Source organism: Balaenoptera borealis, assembly GCF_965194805.1.
Source record: "Balaenoptera borealis genome assembly, chromosome: 20".
Classification (NCBI taxonomy): domain Eukaryota; kingdom Metazoa; phylum Chordata; class Mammalia; order Artiodactyla; family Balaenopteridae; genus Balaenoptera; species Balaenoptera borealis.
In genome coordinates this window covers 50,088,571-50,113,177 of record NC_138879.1, presented here as the reverse complement: position 1 = coordinate 50,113,177, position 24,607 = coordinate 50,088,571, and the positions used below count along the sequence as shown (strand labels likewise).

General features: G+C 62.2%; 3 protein-coding genes across 7 annotated transcripts in view; 2 read left to right on the top strand and 1 right to left on the bottom strand.

Moving 5' to 3' along the window:
* Positions 1–230: 230 nt before the first annotated feature.
* GGT6 (gamma-glutamyltransferase 6) lies at positions 231–3,752 on the top strand (the record flags this gene model as incomplete). Of its 3 annotated transcripts, XM_082370643.1 has the most annotated exons (5): positions 285–370; positions 756–1,008; positions 1,588–1,793; positions 1,876–1,989; positions 2,316–3,752. In XM_082370643.1, the coding sequence occupies 4 exons, from the start codon at positions 875–877 to the stop codon at positions 3,335–3,337; spliced, it is 1,476 nt and encodes a 491-aa protein (XP_082226769.1). In that variant the 3' UTR covers positions 3,338–3,752. The 3 variants fall into 3 exon arrangements, with proteins under 3 accessions (XP_082226768.1, XP_082226769.1, XP_082226767.1); XM_082370642.1 differs by having other exon boundaries at positions 231–370; positions 908–1,008; positions 1,588–1,989; XM_082370641.1 differs by having other exon boundaries at positions 289–370; positions 908–1,989.
* Positions 3,753–4,545: 793 nt separating this feature from the next.
* Positions 4,546–20,122, top strand: MYBBP1A (MYB binding protein 1a). 2 transcript variants are annotated; one of them, XM_082370527.1, is made up of 26 exons: positions 4,546–4,839; positions 5,035–5,133; positions 5,844–5,927; positions 6,017–6,091; positions 6,192–6,299; positions 7,203–7,378; positions 7,539–7,706; positions 7,813–7,930; positions 9,528–9,823; positions 10,436–10,546; positions 11,165–11,290; positions 11,476–11,643; positions 11,735–11,834; positions 13,463–13,559; positions 13,661–13,812; positions 14,176–14,262; positions 14,341–14,499; positions 14,590–14,760; positions 14,863–15,020; positions 16,101–16,353; positions 16,577–16,702; positions 16,790–16,858; positions 17,442–17,555; positions 17,768–17,869; positions 18,751–18,924; positions 19,100–20,122. In XM_082370527.1, the coding sequence occupies exons 1-25, from the start codon at positions 4,576–4,578 to the stop codon at positions 18,886–18,888; spliced, it is 3,519 nt and encodes a 1,172-aa protein (XP_082226653.1). In that variant the 5' UTR covers positions 4,546–4,575; the 3' UTR covers positions 18,889–18,924; positions 19,100–20,122. The 2 variants fall into 2 exon arrangements, with proteins under 2 accessions (XP_082226653.1, XP_082226652.1); XM_082370526.1 differs by having other exon boundaries at positions 4,551–4,839; positions 18,776–18,924.
* The window catches only part of SPNS2 (SPNS lysolipid transporter 2, sphingosine-1-phosphate), an 89,076-nt gene continuing 84,449 nt past the window's right edge, over positions 19,981–24,607 (bottom strand). The window contains exons 20-23 of one of the 2 annotated variants that reach the window (XM_082370560.1): positions 22,826–22,924; positions 22,575–22,738; positions 22,118–22,278; positions 19,981–21,564 (exon numbers count right to left, since the gene is read on the bottom strand). In XM_082370560.1, the coding sequence (XP_082226686.1) occupies positions 22,200–22,278; positions 22,575–22,738; positions 22,826–22,924 (342 nt within the window). In that variant the 3' untranslated portion in view covers positions 19,981–21,564; positions 22,118–22,199. The remainder of the gene's footprint in view (positions 21,565–22,117; positions 22,279–22,574; positions 22,739–22,825; positions 22,925–24,607) is intronic. The other variant, XM_082370561.1, reaches the window with a different exon arrangement.

Genomic DNA, 24,607 nt, shown 5'->3' with positions numbered 1-24,607 from the left:
GAGGCAGGGAATAGGCTTTTCCATTGGAGCGGGGTGGAAGGTGGGTTTGTAGTTTGGGGTGGATATAGAGGGCTCCTTGTGTTGGCTTTGATTTGTTATGTGAAGTGGGAGGATAGATGGTCTGCTGAGAGGACAGCAGAGGGTTTGGGGTTTGAGGCGCTCATAGTAGAGCGTGGTCAGCAGAGAGATGACTGGAGAACGGATGAGACTGCAGCACTCTTTGGAGTTCTATGATTTTTCCCACAGAACTGCTCCTTGAAGTGAAACCCAGAGTGAAGGAATATGGAAACACCTGGTTTCCAGGCTGCAGCTCCCCAAGAGCCCTATGGCGCCACCTGCTGGATAAGGGCCACATGACGTGCCCAGGGAGGTAGGTACCTTCACCACCCAAGTTGCTTCCCAGATAGGGAAACCCAGACCCCTGGAGTGGCCTCAGGCTGAGCCTTGACCCAAGCCAGAGACCAGAAACCCCCATACCGGAAACTAGTCACATGCTGAGCCCTGATCCAAGCCAATGTACTGCAGTTCTCACTCAAGCTCCCCGTCCCTAGATTAGAGCCTTAACAGGACCGGGATCCAAAGGCTGCACCCCCTAAAGGGAGGGGCCTGCGGGTGCCCTGGGTCTCAGGGGCTGTGGCCCTAGGACTGGGCTCCTCCTTCCCTTAACGGGGTCCCCTACCACGAGAGCCCCTCGGGCCCTGTGCCCTAGGGGGGCAGGCTCACTCACAGCCTCCCTGGCCCCATGCCCTGCCCAGACCTGTTGTAGATTCCACACCACACTTCCCCAAGGGTGCCTCCACCTCCTACCCACCGGCTCAGGCTCGGGCAGGGCCTCCCAAGACTCAGCCTGGAAGGCGGGCAGGCACCGTGGGCCATGGAACCCACAGCAGGGCCTGTGCTCTACCAGAAGCTGCTGGTCTGGGAACCAAGCTTGGAGTCTGAGGAGGAAGAGGGGGAGATATCGGAGCAGCTCATTCCAGATCCCTCGGGGCCCCAAGACTCCTCTGGGTGAGTCAGGGAGGGGTCTGGGCACCCAGCAACTCAGGACTGAGGCTGGCAAGTCCCTCCCTCTGGGGCCCCTAAGGAGCGCCAGACAACCCCGTGCTTGGTCAGCTCTAGGAAACTTGGTTGAGTTGGGGGGACCCCCGGCTGCAGCCCCAGGCCTGGCCTGTGCCAGTCAATCCAAGGTCTGTGCGTCTGAAGGGACATTTGTATCAAGTCAGCCCTGCCGGCTGCTCTGCCAAAGGCTCCCAGCTCCCACCCCCTGGTGCACGAGGCACCTGCTGGGCAGGTTGGTCCTGGCTACACCTGGCCGGGCCCTGCTCCTCAAGCCTGCCAAGCCCCCTTCAGGCGTCCCTCCAGACTGGCTGGACCTACCTCTCCAACCTCCTCTCCAGAGACTCAGTTTCCCCCAAGCTCCTTCCCATCTCTGTGTCTCCAGACATGCTGGGGCTTCTGCCAGGAGGCCCTTTCTCCTCGGCAAACTTATACTCCTCCTGCAAGCAAGACCAAACCTTTTGGGAATTGTCTGCTGGGCTCTTGGGCGTCCGCCTGCCTGGTCCTGGCTCAGGACATCCCTCTCTGCAGGAACAAGGCTGGCAGTCTGCCCGGGGCCTGGGCCCAACTGCTGGCTGCCCTGCTGCTGCTGCTGGCCGCTGGCTTCTCCCTGGCCGCAAGGCAACTCCGCAGCAGCGGTGCCTCTCCAGGAACCTTGGGCTCTGGGGCCGCTCCAGCCAGCGGGCACTCCCACAGGCCTGGCGTGTACCACTGCGGCGGCATCATCAGCCCTACAGGTCGGCGCTAGGAGCAGCTTGGGGGAGGGAAGGGGCCGGGGTCACGGGTCCCAGTCCCAAGACAGTCCCTTTCTTGCTGCAGCCACGTGCTCCCACCTGGGTCCAGAGCTGTTTGTTGCCGGGGGCAACGTCGTGGATGCTGGAGTTGGAGCAGCTTTGTGTCTGGTGGTGGTGCATCCTCACGCCACAGGGCTAGGTCAGTGACCCACAACCCCAGCCAGCGACCCCGACCCTGGGCATGATCAGTAACTTGGAACTCAGGCAGTCAGTGGCCCCTGGCCTTCAAGGCTGGCTGGTGAGCAGGACGTAGGACTTGGGCAGTAGCCCCAACCCTAGGCTGCAACCCTTGATCCCAGATCAGTATGATCTTGACCCCAGGCCTGGTTATTGATGCCTGTCTCCAGGCCTAGTCAGTAAACACTAACCCCAGGCTAAGTCAGTGACCCTTCACCTGGGACTACTGAGTGCCCCTGACACCAGTCAGTGCCCCGGACCCCTGTGTGACCCCTTGTCTCCTCCCAGGTGCCATGTTCTGGGGCCTCTTCCATAATAGCTCCTCAGGCAACTCAACCACCCTGACGTCAGGCCCAGTCCAGACCCTGGCCCCTGGCCTGGGGCTACCCTCGGCTCTGCCTGCCCTGCATTTGCTACACACATGCTTTGGCCGCCTGCCCTGGCCACACCTGCTGGTAGGCTCCACCACGCTGGCTCAAGAGGGCTTTCTGGTAGACACATCCCTGGCCAGGGCTCTGGCAGCCCAGGGCACAAAGGACCTCTGTAACCTACTCTGCCACACTGATGGGACTCCCCTGGGCCCTGGGGCCCGAGCCACCAACCCCAAACTGGCAGCTGTGCTCCACCGGGCTGCACTTGCCCCCGCCCCAGACCTTGCCGGGGATGCTCTACTCAGTCTGCTGGCCGGAGACCTGGGGCTGGAGGGCCCCTCAGCTGGGCCCATGCCCACCTTGGAGCCAGCACTGCAGCTACCTGGGCCCCAGGGCATCCTGTTCACCACCCCCAGGCCCTCAGCTGGCCCGGAACTCCTGGAACTGCTGGAGGCAGCTCTACAGTCCGGGGGGCGCAGCCCTGCCCCCTGCCCAGCACTCCTACGAGCTGCTGTCACCCCCGCGAGCGGTGTCCTGGCCACCGTGGACAGCAGCGGCTCTGTGCTCCTTCTCACCTCCTCGCTCAACAGTTCCTTCGGCTCTGGACACCTGTCCCCAAGCACTGGGGTTCTATTCAGCAACCTGGTGGCCGAGTCTGCAAACAGTGCCTGGGCCTGTCCCCTCATCCTTCTTGACAGCTCAGATGACACAGAGGCCGCTGTGTTGGGGCTCATGGCTTCAGGGACCCCTGCAGCTGCCAGAGTCATGGCTCACACACTGCTCAGCCACTCGGCCGGGCCCCAAACCCAGGCCCAGCAAGGACCAACAGAGAGCCCCGGAGCTTGTGGCCAAGGGACCCTGCTTCAGGTGGCAGCCCACGCAGAGCACGCCCATGTGTCCAGTGTCCCCAGTGGCTGCTGCTCCTTTCAGGGGTTTTAAGGTGGGGCGGTGCCTGGCAGGGGTGGGTGGGAGTAGGGGTCTCAAGCCTGGAGGCCAGGGCAGAGTGGGCGCGGCAGCAGTGGAGTACATGAAGAGTGTGCATCAATCATGTGCCCACTGCTGGCTTAGGCCCTCAACTTCTGGCCTGATCAGTCTCCTGGACTTGAGTTTTTTCAGCTAAGGAACCTGAGGACAATGAGGAAAGAACAGCAGGGCCTGGGGCCAGCCCTGAGTTCAGATCCAGCTCTGGGAAGCACAGGTGGAAGAGAGCCACGCCCCTCCCTAAGCTCTGGGCCTCTGGGCAGGGCGGGCAGATCCTGGCGCACTGCTGGCATCTCTGTGCTCCCCTTCAGGCCACACTCCGCTGATCTCCCTCATCTGGGCTGGAAACAAAATAAAGATCAAGCCTCCTGGACGCCACGTGCCATTCCTGCTTCTTGGTTACTTTCACATCAGCCTTTTAGGCACCTGGTGTCTGGGCTTTGCCCATGGGCAACACAGGAGACCCCCACCCAGGGACACAGAGCCGGGCTGGTGTCTTTCTGCTCACCTTCTGACTCCTGGGGCACCACATGTACAAGGTAAACCACTTATTCTCACTTTCTAAAACAGCAGAGCAAGGAAGTGGTTGAGAGGAGGGTGAGTAGTTGGGTGTCTCAGGGGATACAAAAGGGGCTGGAGCTGGGTGTGTGGAATTTCAAGGCCAGGGTTGGCCCTCACCTCCCCGCTTCCCAGAGCGCCAGGGTCTCTGAACGACAATCCTCCAGAGACAGAAGCCAAGAAACAGGGGTGGCCGGTAGCACTCCTCCGCCGCGCTGTAAGAGGTATCTCTGATTTAAAGAACTCAATCCCACCACCTCCCCCTCACTGCTCCCCCCCAACGAAGAGAATTCTTCCCCCAGCTCAAATGATACCACAGTCTACCCGCTGATGTTAGCCCCAAACCTAACATCCCTCTCTTTTCCATCACCCACTACCAGCTCCAAATTAGCTGGAATTTTCTCACATTACCTTGGTCCGATCCAACTGGTCTTCCTGCTTCTACTCTGCTCTCCTACAATCCATCCTCCACACAGCAGGATAATCTATTAAAAGTGTAAGTAGGCTCAAGCCTTGTCCCTGCGTTAAAACCCTCCAGTGATTTCCCATCACAATCAGAATAAAATCCAAACTCCTGATCTCTCCTGAGAACAGAGGAGCCAGGCCGCCCCGCCCCCAGCCGACCCAATTCAGTGCGCATGCGCCGCGACCCGACCTGGAAGAGGCAGTCTTCAGAGCCCACGTGTTCGACAAGCATGGCGGAGACGGAGAGTATGGACGTCGCTGAGCCTCCGGCTCAGGGAGAGGCCCCGAAGAGTGACGCCCGGTCTGCCGACCGTCATAGCCTGCTCAAGCACAGCCGCGAGTTTTTGGATTTCTTCTGGGACATTGCGAAGCCGCAGCAGGAGACGCGGCTTGAGGCCACGGAGAAGCTGCTGGAGTATCTGCGCGCAAGGCCAGAGGTATGGTGGCGGGACCTGGGGCAGGGGGCTGCATAGATCCCGGCAAAGATTTAGCGGCGGGCCCCAGGATTTGGGCCCGGGGTCATGTGGTCGCGAACGTGGAGGCCCAGGTGAGCGCGCGCCGAGGAGCGGGGATGAGCGGCTGCCGGACGGTTCTTTTCACTGGCCCACCTGGGGATGTGCTTGGTTCCTCAGGGATCATCCGAGCTGAAGTACGCCCTGAAGCGCCTAATCACTGGGCTCGGGGTCGGACGAGAAACAGCCCGGCCCTGCTACAGTCTGGCCCTGGCGCAGGTGAGGTGGTGGCTCTTGGAAGGGGTCTAGCCTTGGTGGTCAAAACGGTGGGGGAGTGAGAAGGGCAGATGTCCCAGCTGCAGGAGAAGCGGCAGCTGAGAAGTTGGTGGGGTGGCATCCGAGTTGATGGGAGGTGTCCCCACGTGGACGCGGAGAAAACTGCATGAGCACAGCCTGTGTGTAGAGAAGCCCACGCAGGTGCAGTGGAAAGTTGAATTCGCTTTTGGGTACATGGGTTGACCATCCTCTGAGGTACATTTACTGGGGGCAGTAAGCTTTGGTGTGGGTTCTGTTACCTCTTCAGGGTTTAGGGCCCTCCTCCCAAGGGGCACTCAGCTATCTCTAAGGAGTCTGAACAAATGGAAGGGCTGTAGAGACCTGGTCCTTGAGGATCCGCCTGGGGGGAGCTCAGAGCAGGCTGTGGGCACAGAGTGTTTGGGAATCGCAGTCAAGCAATCTAGCGGCCAAAGGAGGTACTTTCTGAACCCCAGCTGGGCATGGGGTAGGGAGGCAAGATTCAGTTCCATTCACAGCTGTGTTCTATCATCAGCACTGCTCAGAGGCGGGTAGGCAGTTTCGGAGGCATCCTTGGGGTGGGAGCGGGGGTCCAAGGCCTCTGGGCAGAAGTTGAAGGGAGAAGTGGGAGGAGATGGAGGCCTTTGGGATGTGGCTGGGCCACTCCCCCTGAACCCCTCCTTTCCTCCTGGCAGCTGTTACAGTCTTTTGAAGACATCCCCTTGTGCAGCATCCTGCAGCAGATACAAGAGAAATATGACCTGCAGAAGGTTAAGAAGGTGAGAGTTAGTGGCCCCGGGGAGGTCAGCAGCCCCGGGGTTGGGGAATGCTCGGGTCCTTCTCACCAGTGCCTGGAATCCTTTTCTAGGGGATGGTGAGACCTGCCCTCTTTGGAAACCTGTTTGGGGTGCTAGCCCTCTTTCAGTCAGGCAGGCTGGTGAAGGTAAGAGCTTTGGGGGTTTTGGGGTATGTGGACTGGCTTGGAGTGGTGAGGGGAGAGTGGCATGCCCTGCTCACACCCTCTCTACCTCTGGGGGTACCAGGACTCGGAGGCACTGATGCAGTCGGTGAAGCTGCTGCAAGTCCTGGGCCAGCACTACAGCCACTTGCAAGAGCAGCCCCAGAAGGCCCTGGTGGACATCCTCTCGCAGGTACGGGGCCTGGGGTAACGCTGCCTGTTGTAGAAGAATACGGAGAAGGCGCGAGTTTACTCATGGAAACGCAGCACTGTCGCGCGGAAATGTGTGTGGCACTTGACATTTTGTAGTAACTACATTTAAAAAGTGAGAAAGAAATAGGGATGGTTTATTAGACTAAATAAAACATGTTACTATGTCTAAAGTATTAATGTGCAGTCAGTACAAAAAAACTATAGAGGTAGTTTACATTCTTTTAAGTTTCCAGAATCCAGTGTATTGTACACTCACAGCATATTTCCATTCAGATTAGTACATTCTAAGTGCTCGGTGCCCACATGTGGCCAGTGGCTGCCATATTGGATAGTGCCGTTGTAGAACAGTGCCTGGCATGTGCCCGGTGGGTTAAACATGTTTGCCATTGTTGTTTTGGGCAGAGCTGGCCCCTCGGGGGTCCCCACTGCCCTGTGTGGGAAATGGAGGTGGGGTAGTACCTAGAATCCTTTGCTGCTGAGGAAAAGGCAGGGACCGGTACATCCCAGGCCAAGGCTGTCTGCACAGCCCTGGCCACAGAGCCAGAAGGACCTTTACGTGGGGCACCTTGTATAAGAAATGGGCTAGTTCTGCAAAACCCAAGAGAGAAATAATTAAAAGGGTGGTCCAGGGCCAATTAGCATCAGTGGGGTGCTTGTTTAAAACCCAGCTTCAGGGACTTGGGAATTTGAGCTTTCTAAGGACTACCCTCTGATTCTGATGCCTGGCAAGGTGGATTGTGGCTGTCCCTCCTTGGGCTGGCACTGTGACGGGCCTCACGGGAGCCTGGCAGGTGGAACAGGGCCCAAAGGGCTCACCCCGTGGGGAGAGACAAAGGGTGCCATGCGGGGGCCCCCCCCCCCTCAACCCATGTCCCCACGCCAGGTCCCAGAGGCCATGTTGCAGGAGGTCCTGCCGAAAGTCCTCAAGCCCGACTTGAATTCAGTACTTGGTTCCCCTGAGCACCTGGAGCTCTTCCTCTTGGCTCAGCAGAAGGTGCCCACGAAGCTGGAGAAGCTGATGGGACCCGTCAACCTGTTCTCAGATGAGAGCATCCCCAGGTGTGAGGGGGGCGGGGAGATGGGCTCTCTGGGCCTCGGGGCTGCCCCTCCATCCACAGGTTTGCGCCATGGCCTGGGGTCGGGTGTCCAGGTGGCCCCAGGCGCCTGGCCCTGTCTGTTTGGGGAGTGCCCCCTGAGTCCCCTCCGCCTTCCTCTGCAGGCTGGTGACTGTGCTGAAGATGGCGGCCACCTCTGTGAAGAAGGAACGCAAGCTGCCTGCCGTGGCTTTGGACCTGCTCCGCCTGGCGCTCCAGGAGGACAGCTTCCCACGGTTCTGGAAGGAAGTTGTGGAACAAGGGCTCCTGAAGAAGCAGTTCTGGCCGGCCAGGTGCGTGAGTGCTTGACCTCTCTCCATCCCCTCTCCCCGGTTTGTTGAGCAGGGAGGGGCCAGGGGTCCGAGGGCTCTGACCAGGCTCTGTCCTGCGCCCCCTTAGCTACCTGTGTTTCCGCCTGCTGGGCGCGGCCCTGCCCCTGCTGTCCAAGGAGCAGCTGCAGCTGGTGATGCAGGGGGACCTGATCCGCCATTACGGGGAGCACATGGTCACTGCTAAGGTGGGTGCTGCCCCCTGTGGCCCAGCCCTGCCAGAAAGGGCCAGGAGACTGGGCTGCTTCCTGCCAAGAAGGAGGGGGCGGCGCCGCAGGGGTCAGCTGGCTTCCGGAAGAGAGGGTTGCTCTCCTGCCCTCCATGTCAGTGGTCCTGCCTGGGATGGGCAAGCACAGCTGCTATTGGGAGGGGCCTGGGAAGGGACAACCCTTTTCTCTGCGTAAAGTGAGCTACATGAGGGCCGACCCACATACCCCGACCCACATACCCCTCCCCGCCGCCTCTATCTCTATATACCCCTCTCCCTGCCTCTATATACCCCTCCCCCTGCCTCTATCTATATGCCCCCCCCGCCTCTATATCTATATACTCCTCCCCCCGCCTCTATATACCCCTCCCCCCGCCTCTATATACCCCTCCCCCCGCCTCTGTATCTATATACCCCTCCCCCGCCTCTATATCTATATACCCCTCCCCCGCCTCTATATCTATATACCCCTCTCCCCCACCTCTATATCTATATACCCCTCTCCCCCACCTCTATATCTATATACCCCTCTTCCCCGCCTCTATATCTACCCCTCCCCGCCACCTCTATATCTATATACCCTTCTCTGCCGACTCTATATATCCCTCCCCCCGCCTCTATATCTATATACCCTTCTCTGCCGCCTCTATATATCCCTCCCCCCGCCTCTATATATCCCTCCCCCCGCCTCTATATATCCCTCCCCCCGCCTCTATATATCCCTCCCCCCGCCTCTATATATCCCTCCCCCCGCCTCTATATATCCATCCCCCCGCCTCTATATATCCCTCCCCCCGCCTCTATATCTATATACCCCGCCAGCAGTCTGTCCAGACCTCCCTCCACCCCCAGCTAGTGTTACAGTGAGAACAGACATCATCACCGATGGTGTTTTGAGCAGTCTGTGCACCCCACACTAAGCTAAGTGCTCCACAGGAGAATCAGCTGGTGGTTAAGAGCACGGAATCCCGGACCTGGGGCTGCCAGGTTCCCGTCCTGACCCCACCGCAGCTAGCTGTGTGACCTTCCGCAGCTTGCTTCCTTTCTCTGTGCCCGCTTCTGCTTGTCCATGAGATAAGAGGAGCAGGACCTTCCTCAGAGTCCTTGTGAGGGTAACCAGGCTAGCGTCCACAGGCGCTTAAAGCAGCGCCCTGTTCACAGGAAGTGCTGCTGGGGTCGTCACTAGCTCATTTCATCTTTACAACCAGCTTTGGAGAGCTGCTGTTCCCCTCTTCTGGGCGAAGGGCAGGCTCAGAAAGTACAGAGCGGTGGTTAAGAGCACGGACTGGGGGACCAGACTGACTGGAGCCAGATCCCAGCTGCACCACTTGGAGCCCTGTGACCCTCAGAAGTTACTTGCAAGCTTTTTTGTGCCTCGTTTCCTTCATCTGCAGAACAGTTAGCGGGGCCCAGGGCAAAGGGTTGTTGCAAAGATTAAACTCTGGGGCGCCTGGGCAACCCAGCGGGTACAAGGGAGGGTGCTTCCTGGGCCTCAGCACAGCCTGTTGTGGAAGAAGCTGGGGCGCTGTTGGATCCCTCCTGGCTGGTGACCCCGGTGCTGTGCCCAACTCTCGCAGCTCCCGAGCCAGTTCAAGTTTGCTCCGGAGATGAACGAGTACGTGGGGGCCTTCCTGAAAGGCTGCCAGGATGACCCCGAGCGGCAGTTGGCCCTGGTGGTGGGCTTCACGTCCGTCACCAACCAGGGCCTCCCCGTCGTGCCTACCTTCTGGCGGGTCATGCAGTTCCTGAGTCCCCCCGCCCTCAAGGGCTACGTGGCCTGGCTGCGGGACATGTTTCTCCAGCCCAACCTGGACTCCTTGGTGGACTTCAGCACCAACAACCAGAAGAAAGCCCAGGACACTTTGTTCCACGGGTGAGTGGGCCTGGTGGGGAGGGGCCTGCTGGCCCCAAAGGCCTGGACCCTCCCTCACATGGTACCGTGGTTCCCCAAGAAGGGAGAGGTGGGGAAGAGCCGAGCCTTTACTCTTTTTTTAATATATATATATAAATTTACTTATTTTTGGCTGCGTTGGGTCTTCGTTGCTGCACGTGGGCTTTCTCTAGTTGCGGCGAGCAGGGGCTACTTTTCATTGATGTGTGCAGGCTTCTCACTGCGGTGGCTTCTCTTTTTGTGGAGCACAGGCTCTAGGCACGCGGGCTTCAGTAGTTGTGGCTCGCGGGCTCTAGAGCGCAGGCTCAGTAGTTGTGGCGCACGGGCTTGGTTGCTCTGCGGCATGTGGGATCTTCCCGGACCAGAGATCGAACCCGTGTCCCCTGCATCGGCAGGCTGATTCTTAACCACTGCACCGCCAGGGAAGCCCCCGAGCCTTCGCTCTTAAAGGCCTCGGTTTTCTCACACGTGGCCCCGTGCTGGTGATAAGGGCGTTGGGGGAATCTTGATTGGTTTTCCTGTCTCCAAGACGGGGCAAGGGGGCACCGTTTTCGCTGTCTCTAAACGGCTTCCGGACTTGCCTCCTGCCCCCAGGCCTGAGCGAGCCGTGTTTCGGCTACGGAAGTGGATCATTCTCCGCCTGGTCAGCCTCGTGGACAACTTGCACGCAGAGAAGGAGGAGGCCTTGATTGAGGAGGTGGCCAGGTATCGTCATGAGATGTGCTTGGACCCCAACTCCCCACGGGGGCAGCGGCCTCTTGTCTGATCCTAGTTTGGGGCCCCCTGGAGCCAGGAGCCTGGGGGTCAAGTCATCCCTGCCCCTTAGGCAGGAGGAGATTTAAGGGAATTCCTTGGGAACCCTCAGAAGGGGGTACCTCAGAGGCTTGGGCTGGCTCCACCCTCCCCAGACGCCTTTGCGCGTCGGCAGTGTCGGGGGGACCTCGCCTCTGCGTCTGCCTGGTGCCCCTCCCGCCCTCCCTGCAGCCCCAAGAGAGGCAGAAGCGGTGGTGCCCTGGCCGAGGCCACACAGCCTCGCGTCTTGGCTCTGAGGGAGGGGTGCTGGTCCTCTCCCCAAGAGAGGCAGAAGCGGCGGTGCCTGGCCGAGGCCACACAGCCTCGCGTCTTGGCTCTGAGGGAGGGGTGCTGGTCGTCTCCCCAGGTCGGGCTGGGCTCTGTTCTGCTGCGGATCCAGACCTGAGAAATGTCCGCTCTCATCGTCGCTACCGGGCACCAGGCCCTCGGTGAGGGCCCGAGGATGGGCTGGTCAGAATGGTGGCCCTGACTGAGGGTAACACGGGTTGTTCTCCCACCCACCCTCCCCAGGTTTTGTTTTTTCCACTCATTCTTCGAGACAAAGAAGCCCACGTCCCAGATCCCTGAGACCGAGCAGCACTTCTCTCACCCCCTGGACAGCCGGACCCGGGAGGTGGTGGGCAGTGCCTTCTTCAGGTGGGCACTGGGCAGCCTGGGAGAGGTCTGAGGGTGGGCGAGCGGGCAGGAAGGTGGCCTCGGGGCGCTGCTCCCTCCAGTTGGAAGCTGCGGCCCAGTGAGTTCCAGTGGGTCACAGTGTGGGGGATGGAGGGGGTGGCCTTGTTCACCAGCCCAGCCTGTGACCCTGACCCCGCCACTACCAGCCTGCTGCAGACTCTCAGCACGCAGTTCCGGCAGGCGCCGGGGCAGACGCAGGACGGGCAGCCCTGGACCTACCACCTGGTGCAGTTCGCAGACCTGCTGTTGAGCCACAGCCGCAACGTGGTTCCCCTGGTGGCCTTCACCACGCAGCAGCGCCAGGCCTGGGACCGGTGAGAGGGCGCAGTTGCCACAGCATGGGCGGGACACTCTGGGGGGACTGACGCTGGCCACAGTGCCTGAGGGCGTGCCCGTCTCACCCAGGACGCTGAAGACTCTGAAAGAACTGGAGGCCCAGTCCTCAGAGGCCAAGGCCGCTGCCTTCCAGCACCTGCTACTCCTGGTGGGCATACACCTCTTCAAGGTATGGCGGCCTGGAAGGGAAGGGGTTACAGACCTGGGGTCTGCGGTGGCCAGCAGAGGCTCTGGAGTGTTGAAGTTGGCAGGTTTCCTAGGCTGACTGCTCCCGGCTCGAATTACAGCCCAAGGAAAAGTCGCTCCATCCACTTACTGGGCACCAGCTACATCCTGAGCTCTCCGTGCAGTGTCCCTTGTTTGTGATCCCCACAATTTTGAGGCAGGCACGTCTTTTTGACAGGTGGGGGTAACAGACTTAGAGAGGTAAAGTAACTTACCCCAGGCCATACAGCTGTTGGCTAGGATTCAGACATAGGGATCTGACTCCAGTATCCCACAGGACCTCCCAAAACTGCCTTACTGACCAGAGGTGATGGATGTAAAGGAGAAGAGGGGGTCTGGCTCAGGGCATACCAGTCACTGATGGGGGCAGTTCTTCTGTCTGTCGGTGGTCAATTAGAAGTGGGGTCCTGATTTTTCTGTCTGACTCTCACACATCCAGAATCCACAGTAGTGGGTTGAGGGTAGCGTGTTTTTGCCTGGTGCTCCCCACGTGGGGTTCTGTGCCCTGTCACTGTATTCCTCACGTTGTCACTCATACCCTTTCTCATGACGGGTCCTCTAGAACCAGCTTTGTCTCTTTTTCTATTCTTTCCACCAAGAAACTTTGACCACGTTTGGAGTTTAGTGCCGGCAGCTCTTTTGACCCTCGTGGTTTCTTCCCGGCTCTGAACCCTGGTTTCTCTGAAGGATGTCCTCTTGCGTTGTGTGGGCTGGCTCTTGTGGGGCTGCTTCAGGTCTTGAGTAGTCTGAGGAGACGGGACTCCCTTCTGGCCTCTTGGCTGAGGCTTTTGCTTCCAGGTCTTGGGCACTCAGCCCAGCTCGTACACGAGCCGTGTGGGTAACGATAGGTCTTGATGGCCCTTCCAATGCTTGGCACTGGGCCTCTGAGGGGCCTACCCAGACCCTGGGACCTCCGAGCTTGACTTGGGTAAAAGGTACCCAGCCACAGCCAGGAAGCTGGAGGCAAAGATGGCCAGGGCCTGGGCCCTGTTCTGGCCTTCGCTCCACCACCCCTACCCGAGACACTGACGCTGCCCTGCTACATTATGGGGGAAAGTCTGCCCTTTTGGTACCGACAGTCACACAGGTTATTTTCAACTCACCGGTCAGTGGCTGGAGTCTGGGCTTATTCCCCCACAAGATGGGCTTAAATTTGTTAAGATCAGTGATTTTCAGGTCTTTCTCTGTAGCAAAGTCGAGCCTGGTGTGGGAGGAGAAATCTAGAATTGCAAATCAGGAGGCTGGGACCTGCTGGCGCCCTGTGATCCTGACCAGGCCAGCCTTGTCAGCCTCTCCACTGCTCCGGCATCGGTGGGCAGGTTGGGCTTCACGGTCTCTGAGGGCTCTCAGACCCTGTGCCTGCGTGTTAGGTGTAAAAGGTCATCAGCTCTTGGGCTGCCCCTGGGGTCTGGCTGGGGTCCTCTGCTCTGGATTGTGAGGGTGACTGGCCAGGGCAGTCTGGCGTTTTCTAGGCCTCAGATGCCAGCTCCTCCCACTTGGCCACCCCCTCTCCTGGCTCAGCAAAGGCTGGGAATGGGGCCTGGCTCCTGATTTCTGTCCTGTCCTGCACAGTCCCCCACAGAGAGCTGTGACCTCCTGGGCGACATCCAGACCTGCATCAAAAAGAGCCTGGGGGAGAAGCCCCGTCGGACCCGCTCCAAGGCCACCAGTGGGTCATCGTCCCACGGGGGGTGGGTGGCGGGCAGGCAATAGGCACCCAGCATGGGGCGCTGGTGCCCTGCCCAGACTCAGCCCTTTCCCTGCTTGCAGACCCCCAGGAGCCGCCATGGGTGGAGGTGCTGGTGGAGATCCTGCTGGCCCTCTTGGCCCAGCCCAGCCACCTGATGCGCCAGGTGGCCCGAAGTGTGTTCGGCCACATCTGCTCCCACCTGACTCCACGTGCCCTGCAACTCATCCTGGATGTAAGTTGGAGCCTATTGGGGAAATGGGTCCCGGGATGGGGCTCTCCAAGCACTAAGCTGCGTTAGGGCTGCTTCACTGCCACCTCGTCCTGACTGTAACCTGCAGGGTGGTCGGGGGCCTCCTTCAGGGTCTCCTGCTGTGCACCCTGACCCTGGGTTTGCCAAGGGGCTGATGGGGTCTATCGAGGAGGCACGGGAGGGAGTGGCTTTCTCTCCTGGGCTCCATCTTCCTCCCTGAAATGGGGACCTTTGGCCGAGACCGGACGGCCATGTTCAGGGAAGGCCGTCGAGAGGGCCCAGGGGTCTGAGGCGGGTGAAGGGGCCGGGGCAACAGATGCGTCAGCCGCCTGGGAATCCCGGCAGGTGCTGAACCCCGAGGAGAGCCAGGATGAGGACGACAGCGTGGTGGTTACAGACGACTCCGAGCAGCAGCCGCTGGGGGATGCAGAGGTACTTGCCAGCGAGGGGCAGGGGGTGGGCGGACACGTGGTGGGCGGTGGAGAGGCGTGACACGCGGCCCACCCACAGGACAAGAGCTCGGACGACGGTGAGGACAAGGGCGCCAAAGACTCGGAGAGCGAGGAGGAGAGCAACGACGAGGAGAGCGACGAGGAGGATCGGGACGGGGACGTGGACCAGGGCTTCCGGGAGCAGCTGATGGCGGTGCTGCAGGCGGGGAAGGCGCTGGTGAGCAGGGGCCGGGCCGAGCCGGGGGCCCTGCGTCCGTGTGCGTCTCCTGCACGAGGCCGGGCCGCTCACGGGGCATCTGTCCCTCAGGGCGGAGCTGATGGCGGGGACGACGACGAGCTGGGGGATGAGGCCATGATGGCCCTGGACAAGAGCTTGGCCAGCCTCTTTGCCGAGCAGAAGCTGCGCATCCAGGCCCGGAGGGACGAGAAGAACAAGCTACAGAAGGAGAAGGCACTCCGGCGGGACTTCCAGATCAGGGTGAGCCCGCTCGGCGGCCCCAGCCCCACCCCCACCCCCTCCGTCCGGTCTCCCTCTGCTCCCGTCCCCGCACCTGGCTGATCCCACCCTTCCCGGCTGCAGGTCCTGGACCTGATCGACGTGCTGGTGACCAGGCAGCCCGAGAACCCCCTGGTCCTGGAGCTGCTCGAGCCGCTGCTGCACGTGATCCGGCGCAGCATGCGCACCAGCAGCACGAAGCAGGAGCAGGATCTGCTGCACAAGACGGCCCGCATCTTCACGTGAGCGCGGGCGGGCCCCCGGGGAGCCGGGCCTTGGGGGTTCCCTGGGTAGGAAGGGTAGGAAGGGTAGGAGCCAGGATCCCCGGGGGCCCGCATCATTCAGGAAGTCCCACGCAGCTCTGCCCCGCCCGTGTGTTCTGCAGCCCTTAGCACGGGGCCCCCAGTCCCAGCCCTGCCCTCGGGGTCACTGCGGCTGGGAAACCCGGCAGGGCGTCAGCGGCGACATTCTGGGCCTGTGGCAGGGGCTGGATGGGAGACAGTAGGCACACCTAACCCAGGCGTGACGTGCCAGGGAAGGCCGCCTGGGAGACGTTTAGGCAGTGCAGGGAGCTGCGGGGCTCCTCAGGTCCAGAGGCCACAGGCGGGGCAGAAAGGCGTGCCCACACGGGAGCCGGTGAGGCGCAGCCAGACGCGGGAGGCCTTGGGGCCCGGCCCGCGCAGTATTGGGAGGCCTCGGAGGCATTTGCAGCCAGGAGGCGGGCCGAGTGGGCGGCGCTAGAGCAGGGAGCCCAGCAAGAGAGTCGGCGCAGCGTGGCAGGTAGGGCCCTCGCTGCCTTCTAGAGAGCAGAGGAGGTGGCGGAGACAGAGGCCTAAGGACTTGAGGTGCCGAGTGTGCAGCACAGAGCGGGTGGGGAGGGGCAGTGGACAGCGCAGCCCCCGCTCACGCCCCCTGCAGGCCCAGGTCACACTTTCTCAGCTAGTTCTCCCTCCCACTCTGCCCAGGCCCGCAGGGTCCTGAGCGCACAGACACTGGTTTTTGTCTTACAAAGAGCCTGGAAGCCACCATGCCCCGGGGGACGGGTGTAGATGGGGCTGTGGCCAGGTCGGGGTGTCGGCCCGTGGTGGAGCCACACCCAGGGAGCTGGTTTCCCTCCGGCTTCTCCTCGGAGCCCATCCGCACGTGGCCCCGGGCCTGCCCCTGCACCCTTGGTCAGATCCCTTTCTTTAGGTGTTTGTTTCCTGCCTGTGAAGTGGGACCCGGCGTCCCTACCCTGGGGCTTGGCCCTGCCGTGGGTCGGGATGGGGGGGGGGGGTAACATCGTGACCAGCTCTGGCCGACCCCCACTCTCCCCCCACCAGACACCACCTGTGCCGCTCCCGGCATTACTGCCGCAACGTGGGCGACCGCGTGGAGACTCTGTACGCCCAGCTGGGGAGGCTGGCGCAGCAGGCCGGTCGCCAGGCTGACTCCTCTGTCTCCCTCTACTACTTCAACGCCTCCCTCTACCTGCTCCGGGTCCTGAAGGGCAACACTGTGGGCAAGTCCACCTGCAAGGCCCAGAAGAAGGAGAAAGCCGGCACTGACGCCGGCACCCAGCCCCAGGGCCCAGAGGTGAGCAGGCGCTGGCCCGGGAAGGCTCAGCCTGGAAAGTCCAAGCCGGTGGGAGCCAGTCCCAGGAGGCGGCGGGACCATCTGCCCATTTCACAGATGGGAAGTTGAGGCTGTGCCTTCCCCGGGACCTAGCTTTCAGCCTTCTGAAGGCAGCCCAGGTTCTGCTCCCGTGCCAGGGCCCCCTCTCTCTGGCATCACACCAGCTCTCTCTCACGTGGTGCAGGCTGCCAGCTGCTTGGATTTGAGCCTCGTGACCCCGATCTACTCATCGGCCCTGAGCTCCTTCCTGACCAGGCGCAGCAGCCCGCTCACAGCTCCCATGTTCCTCAGCCTCTTCTCCCGGCACCCGGTGAGTTGTAGTGCCAGGCCGCCCTCTTGGGCCCCGGCTCGGCCCAGTCCTCACAGCCCACCTCACAGCCCGTCGTTCCCTCCGCAGATGCTCTGTAAGAGCCTGCTCCCCATCGTGGTCGAGCACGTGGCAAGCCACACGTGGCCCCGCCATCAGGTAAGGGGCTTCCCAGATCCCAGCTGAGGGCCTGCCTGAATTACCCGCTCGACTCCTGTCTGGCTCTTTGGGAGGCCCAGGAATGCTGCCCTGGTTGGGCCAGAGGGTGGGCCCTGCCCCTCTGACCTGGCCAGCCCCGCCCCCACTGTAGGCCCAGAGCAGCTGGGGGTGGGGGGCCCTTCCCGTGTGGCCCGAGCCCAGCAGCTCCTCAGAGACCATGCTCTGACCTGCGCAGAGGAAGCCCCAGGCTGATGGGTGTAGGCCTGGGGGCGGGGTGGGATGAGGGGGCTGGAGACACTGGAAGAAGACGCACTGAGTGAGTAGGGGGCCAGGAACCCTGTCCAGCTGACTGACAGCCCTGGCTGCCCCCCAGGCCTCAGTTCTCCCACCTGCCTGAGGAGAAGGGGCAGGAGCAGGTGATGGCCGAGCCCAGAGCTTCTGTGGCGACAGCGCCTCCCGCGTGGCCGATTCTCAAGTGCCCAGCGGGCTCCTGGAGCTCGTGGGGCCCCCCTGCAGCTCCCTCAGCCCTGGCCCAGCGTGCCGAGGCTCCTGGTGACCCCAGTCCCCCCCACCCCCACCCCAGGCCCAGGCCTGCCTGCTGCTCCAGAAGACCCTGCCCACGCGGGAGCTGAGGCTGTGCTTTAAGGACCCCGAGTGGAAGCAGCTGCTGGACCAGATCCTGGCAAAGGTCACTGAGGTAACGGCCACGGGGCTCCTCTTCCCCCCCCCGCTGGCGGTGGTTCTCTGGGAACCAAGGGGCAAGGGTTGCTGGCCCCTGCGCCTGGGGGCGGGTTGGGGGTTCCCCCAAGGAGACGTTTCTCTCCTCGGCGCCCTAATCTCCTCGTGGGGGCAACAGCAAGGCTTTGGGCAGCTCTCCGGAGGGGCTCAGCCTGGCTGCCTTCTCCTCAGAGCCTGCGGACGCTGGGTGAGGCCGAGACCAAGCCCGGGCACCAGAAGGAGCTGTCCTCCCTGGAGCTGCTCAACACTGTCTTCAGGAGCATCCAGCACGAGGTGAGCCTGGGCTCAGGAGGGAGGGCGCCTCGCAGGCGGGGCGGGCGGTCTGCGCAGAGGGGAGGGGGCAGGGGGTGGGAGCCAGGTGGGGAAGGGTCTGGACGCCCGGGTCAGGACTCTGGGCTTCATGTGCGGTGCGAGGGTGCCGTAACCTGTGCCTGGCCGGGGTGGGGTGAGCCGGTTGCTGCGGCTCTGCTCCAGTAAGGAAGCCGAGAAGGGGCTGAGAGGGCTGGCGGCCACGGGAGGACCCGGCTGTTAGTGCGGAGCCCGGGTTTCCGGGCCTTCGGAGGCGGGCCAGGTGTGTGGAGCGTGAGATGCTCAAGGGGCCGCTGTGGGCAAGTCTCTGGTTCCTCCAGTCTGGCCCGGAGGGAGAGGTTTGGGGGTCCTTAGCGTAGACACTGATCAAAGCCCAAGTGCGGGACAGGCTTCCAAGAGGGTGCTGCAGGGAGCAGACAGGGCCAGGGCCTTGCAGAACGGCAGGCGGACCTGCGAAGCCACGCTCGGAGTGGCAGTAAAAAGCCAGGAGGGAGAGGGGTGTTCTGGAAGCCAGTGGGTTTCAAAATGGAAGCCAGTGGGTTTCAAAAACAACCCATTCAGTACGTGACGGGGAGGGGGAGATAGGAAGAAGGGCATTGGCAACCCTGAGGTCACTGCATGGTGCCCCCCGGAGGTGGGCGGGCCTTCGGGCCACGGGAAGAGAACAGAACATGGCACCTGGGGCTTTTTTCCTTGCAAGGCGAGAGAGACTAGGGATGTACAGGCAGAAGGGTTGGCTGAGGGTCCAGAAGGGGGCGGGCTCACAGAGAGGCTCTCACCGGGCAAGGGTGGGAGGATGGGGACCAGGAGCCAGGGAGAGGCCACGCCTCGTGTCACCACTGCAGCCACCGCCTTCCTGCCCCTCTGCAGAAGCTGGCGACGGACCTGACCGCTGTCCTGCGCGTGCTGCGGAGCCAACAGCCGAGGCTGCAGCAGGGGCTGCAGCAGGGGGCGCACTCGGCTGGGTCCAGCCGCCTCTGTGACCTCTATTGGCAGGCCATGAAGTTCCTCGGAGTCCAGTACGTTTGGGGAGAGGGGGCCCCCACCTTGGGAGGGGCTGGGAAGACCCTCGCGTTGCACATGTCCTGATGTGTGCACCGCAGTGTGGGAGCTTTGGGCAGCTTGGGGACCACGGAGGCGGAGCTCACCCCTGCCCTCACCACATACTTCTTTCCTTTGCTCACTTCCTCCCAGGCGTCCCAAGTCAGAGAAGAAAGATGCCAAGGAAGTCCCTAAGGCCACGCCGAGCCCCATTAGCATGAAGCGGAAGAAAAAGGGGTTCTTGCCAGAGACCAAGAAGCGTAAGAAACGCAAGTCTGAGGGCGCCACGCAGGAGGAGGCGGCCAAGCCCGCAGCCGCTGGTGGGGCCCAGCCCCCCAGCACTGGCAAGAGGAAGAGGAAGAGCAGGAGCAAGGCCCCAGCCCAGGCCCAGGTGAATGGGATGCCTGCCTCCAAGAGTCTGACCCCAGACCCCCCTGCCACGAGCCCCAGCAGCCCCGCCACGACCCCAAAGCTGCAGAAGAAAAATCAGAAGCTGTCCCAGGTGAGCAGAGCCACCCCCATGTCTCCCGAGTCCCCCAAGGAGCCTGCTGCCAAAAAGCATCAGAAGAATCTGCCCCAAAAGGGGGTTTCAGGCAAGTCGCCGCAGTCCGCACTGCCCAGGAGAAAGGCCAGATTGTCTTTGGCCAGCAGGAGCCCCACCCTCCTTCAGAGCGGGGCCAAGAAGAAGGGGCAGCTGAGGAAGGCGAAAAAGCTGTGAGTGTCCCCGTCTGCCCTAGAGACTCCTATTTTTTCACCGCGATTTTAATACACAAGCTGCTGTCTGAGGTTCTACTTTCTGCGCCGGGGGTGGTGGGTCTGCTGCCAGCCTGCCAGGAGGTCCCGCCCCAGCGACCCCCAGCGACCCCCAGCCCTGGGCTGGGCCCTGCCGCTGCTCTCAGGCACAGAGCACGCTTGGGACCTTGGCTCCCCAAGCAGTGTAGGCCAGGCCCAGGGCTCTGGTGTCTGGCGGGTGGGGTACAAGTGTGACCACGCTTCGTACCCCCCAGGCTGCTTTCCTGCGGGAGCCACCGGGGCATGACTTAAATATCTTTATTTCTTCATTTACAAGAGGAATATATTTGGCTTCTCTTTTAAGACTCTGAGATTCATAATCAGCAGCTCTAAAAAATAAAGGAGCAGTTTGGCTTCCGGAAGGAAGAGGAAGCAACACTTGGACCTGGTTCTTGTACAACAAGAAAACATTGCTGGGGCCCCAGTTGAGGCCGGGGTGGGAATGGAGGCCAGGCTGGTCTTTGGGGGAAGCCCACCCCTTGGTTAGGCCCCCCCAGGGTGCCCCAGAGCTTGGTGGGGAAGGGCTCCTCCACTAACTTCCCCCCCATTGAAGCCACACCAGCCAGTCGACTGTGGGCAGAGCGCACTAAGCTGGCTGGCTCTTAGGGACTCCTGCTGGCCACACGGGGCCACCTTGATTCCAGCAACGGTGCCGGGAGGGAGTGTGGAGCAGAGGGGACGTGATAAGCTCCGCCGGGAAGCTGGGGTCTGGTGAGAAGTTGGCGGCTGCGCCCCGGTGTGTGGCTCTGGGTGGGGGGAGTCGGGGCTGCGTGTGAACGGCAGCAGCAGCTGATGTGTGCGTGGAGGTGGCTCTGGGTGCTGGCCTGTCCCGACGCGCCTCAGTCTCCACCAGGCTCGTCCCTGGGACAGGAAGCCCAGTGGAGGGCTGCTTCCTCTGACAGCCGGAGCCCTGGCTGCTGCCCCACAGATTCTGGGAATTGTCCCCTGGGCGCTGCCCCTGGAAAGGGCCCAGCCTGGGGGCCAGAGTCAGTTCCCGGCTTCTGGAGGGCGGGGGTGCTAGGGTGGATCCAAGGAGCCCTGTAGGCATGGGGAACCCCCAGAGGTCTCAAGCCTGGGGCACACGTGGTGTGTAGCTGCCACCAGGGCCTTCACTCCTGGTAATGCCACCTCCCTGTCAGGATGGTCCCCGACCTGGGAGATCTCCGGGCTGACAGCCAGCCCAAGGCAGCAGAAACAGACGTCCTCCAGAGCGACCAGCCAGGCTGGGAAGCGCCTAGCAACGTGGGTGCCCGGCTCTGCCAGGTTGAGTCCAACGTCCACGAGGTCAGAGGCCCAGCTGACAGGCTGTGTAGTCCTCACACACCAGGCCCTTCAGGGAGCCTCAGAGCCGGAAGTGCCACCCTGAGGCTTGGGCCACCTCTTCTCTGTGCAGCCCAGGGGTTGTCGTGTCTTCAAAGCTGCAGGTAGTGCCTTGCCCAGCAAGCTGGGCGGGAAAGTCCAGCCCCCGGGCCCCGGGGTCTGGGGAGGGCAGAGACTGCCCCAGGGTCACGCAAGCCGGGGACAGGCCAGCCTCTCCCCACACGCCCACAGCGGGCTGTCTTCCTCCTGGGCCCCAGGGCCCCTGCACCCCAGACCCAGGCCTGGGGGTCTGTCCCAGGGTATGGCTCCAGCACACACAGCCTTCCAGGTTAGTTGAGGACACAGCTTCTTGGAGCCAAGGCCACGCGGCAGTCCCAGACCAGAGCCGGTGGGCGCCCAGCTGTGGGTCACACGGAAAGCTTCGGGACAGCCCTACGGGGCCAGGGCGCCGGGGGACACCTCCCAGGCTAGGTAGGAGCAAGGGTTCTTCGTTGTCCCAGTGGCACCTGGAGGGAGGGGGTCAGAGGTCAGGTGTGGAGCCCATTCCAGAGCTTCCCTCTTTCACGATCCTCCCTATTGGGAGGAACAGGCCTTTCTCTGGGCTCCCGTGGCATGAAGGGTGTGGGTCTACTGGAGCCAAGGCGTGGGGCAGTGACCTTGGATTTTGTATTGCTGGGAAGCTGCAGCCCCCAGAGGCCAGGCCCAGAGAAAGATCCAAGTAGGAGTCAGGCCCTGGCACCTCTAGGAGGATTCGGGAGGACAGAATCCAGAACCGAGCAGGGAGTTCCTGGCCAGTCCCCACCCTGACCTATGCCCCCAGCTCTTCTGAGGAAGGAAGGGGGAGCTGCCTCCCTCCCATGGGTCCACTGGTCAATTTGGGCAACATCTCATGAGGAAGAGGACCAAGGCCAGGGCTGGGATGTTCTCAGGCAGGAGGTGACTCAGGAGCTGCGCCTGCTTCCAGAACACCCCTCCACGGCGAGCTGAGTGCCCCCCCCACTAACCCTGCCCCTTCCCTCCACAAGGAGTCTTGCCCCCAGCCCCCCGACCCACACTCACTGCCTCAGACTTTCACAGATGCGGGCGGCATCACCAGCGGGTTCACCCTGGGGGAGAGACGGGCGGGGGTCAAGGTGGCGGATCAGCGGGGGCCTGGCCCGGGCACTGCTCTGGCGCATCGCATCGCGGGGGCCGGCGGACCGGATGTGCTGGGCAGGGACCTCGTCAGCCCCAGAGGGAGGTGGGAGAGCCCAGGAGTGGGGAGAGAAGAGAGAGAGAGAGAAGAGTAAAGAGGAGAGGAGAAAGAAGTCAGAAAATGAGAGGAAAAAGAAGGGGCGGAGCCCCAACCCTGAAAACCATTCATTCCGGAGAAAAACCCACCTAGAACCACCACAAAAACCCCAGGGCCACCATGGGCTCCCTCTTGTGATGGAGGCAGCATCTGGAGGGCGGGGACCTTGTCAGCCAGATGACCCACCAGCAGGCAGCAGGCCCACCCTCACCCCCCCCCACTCACTGCTGCTCAGCCTTGGCGCGGTCGCTGAGGAAGAAGAGCGCGGTGGCCAGGAAGAACATGCCACCCAGGACCACGACGAAGGGGCAGAGCATGAGGGCGTAGCCCAGGCTCAGGAACTCCCAGAGCGGGGAGTCCTTGGTGCTCTGGCGGATCAGGTCGGAGATCTATGGGATGGGGGAGGGGGTGGGTGTTAGCGCGGGGCCACCTCCCAAAGGCCTGCACCCCACCCGCCCCCCGCCCCCAGTACTCACAAAGCCGATGAGGTAGGGGCTTCCGGCGTCCCCCAGCAGGTGGGACGTGAAGCTCTGCAGGGCAACGGCAGTGGCCCGTCTGGTGGGGATGACCACATACTGTGCAAGAGGCAGCAGGTCAGAGGCCAGCAGTCAGGTGTGCCCACCTGGCCTCATCCCAGGGGTCACGACACTTCTGAAGCTCCCATGGCCTCAGACTCACTCCTGCCCTGGTGTCTTGACTTGTTCTCCTGGGTCCTCCCCGGCTCCTGAGACCAGGCTGCCTTAGTGTCTGCACTTGGCCCTTGGCGGGGAGCCAAGTGCACCGGTCACAGGGAAACCGACGCCCGGGGGCACAGAGATTGCACGTGGCAACACTGGGACCAGAACCCTGGCCTCAGTCTTGCCCTCACCTCCCTACAAGCTAAAGACCCATCTTGGTTTCCCCTCCTTGGGGACCTGCCAAGGCCTGGGCTGGCTGGGATGGGTGATGGTGGTGAAGCAGGATCCTGCCTAGAAGAGCCTCCACTTTTACCCCCAGCACGGACTGCCAGAGCCGCTGGGCCCCCGGAACCCCCGCCAGACCAAGCAGGCTCTGACCCACAGGGGCTGCAGCTCTAAAGCTGGGCGGGCCAAGGTCAGACAGAGGGGCTGGTGGCAGAGCAGCAGGGGGCGGGCAGCAGCCATGTCAGCGGGCGCCCTGGGCAGCCCCTTGCCCCCGAGCGCAGCTTCCTCATCTAGTGCGAGCCCCAGCCTTGGTAGACAGTCTGTGAGAACAGCCAGTGCCCACGGGGCACCCAGTTACTGGCGGGGAGGGGAAGACCTGGATTGCGTGGCCCCATTTCCAGGAATAATTAGTCACTTGGCTGTGACACTTAATAAAATGGGACACGATTTCCCTGGGACCCAAACCCTGTCAGCATCTGGGGCTGCCCCTGGGGCTGGGGGCAGAGGAGGGGGTCCTGCCTACCGCCAAGGGCACTTGATTCAGGCAAACGCACTCCAGCCTTCACTCCCGCATGTGCAGTGACCCCCGCCTGGCACTGAGCTGAGTCAGACCTCCCGCCCATCACCCCTTTAGCCAGGGACTGGGTGAGGGGGGCGGTGTTGGAGGGAGACCACCCCAGGTGAAGCACATACACAGGGAAGCTCGGGCGGGGCCAGGCAGGCTTCCTGGAGGGGAGCTAGCAGGGGCCCGATGCCCAGGCAGACGCTGATCTCCTAGGCTGACCCACATTCTGGCACCAAGCCCCAAGTGCCCTGAAGGTGGCCCCATGAGGAGTCCTTCCTCCCCCTGCCCCCAGGGCCCACCCTGGCACCTCCCACCCTCCCCACCGCCGGTGCCCTGCATACCCTTCTCCCAACTCTCTCCCGGCCCTGACTTGGAGGATCCCTGAGGACAGGACCAGATGTCAGCACCCCCTCCACCACCCCTGCCCCAGACTGCCGCTTGTTATCGAGGCCACAGCCCCCTCCTGCTTCCTCCCAGGCTGCTCCCGTCCCTGCTCAAGGACACAAGCCCCTGCTGCCACTCAGATGGCCCTTTGTCCCCGGCCGCCTGGTCTGGAGCCCATTGTTGGCCCCGTGAAGACGGCCTCTGTCTGCCCGACCCAGCCACGGGCACTGGAGCAGGCGCGCCTGGAGCCCAGGCTGAGCCAGGAGGGCAGAGTCCACAGGAGCTCAGACCCTGGGGTGGAGCGTTGGCAGACAGCACCACTCTGGTGCCAGCCTGGCACTGCCAGGCTCCCGGCCACAAACCGGAGCCTCCAGACATCGCCCTCCGCACCCAGTCCCCACATCCTG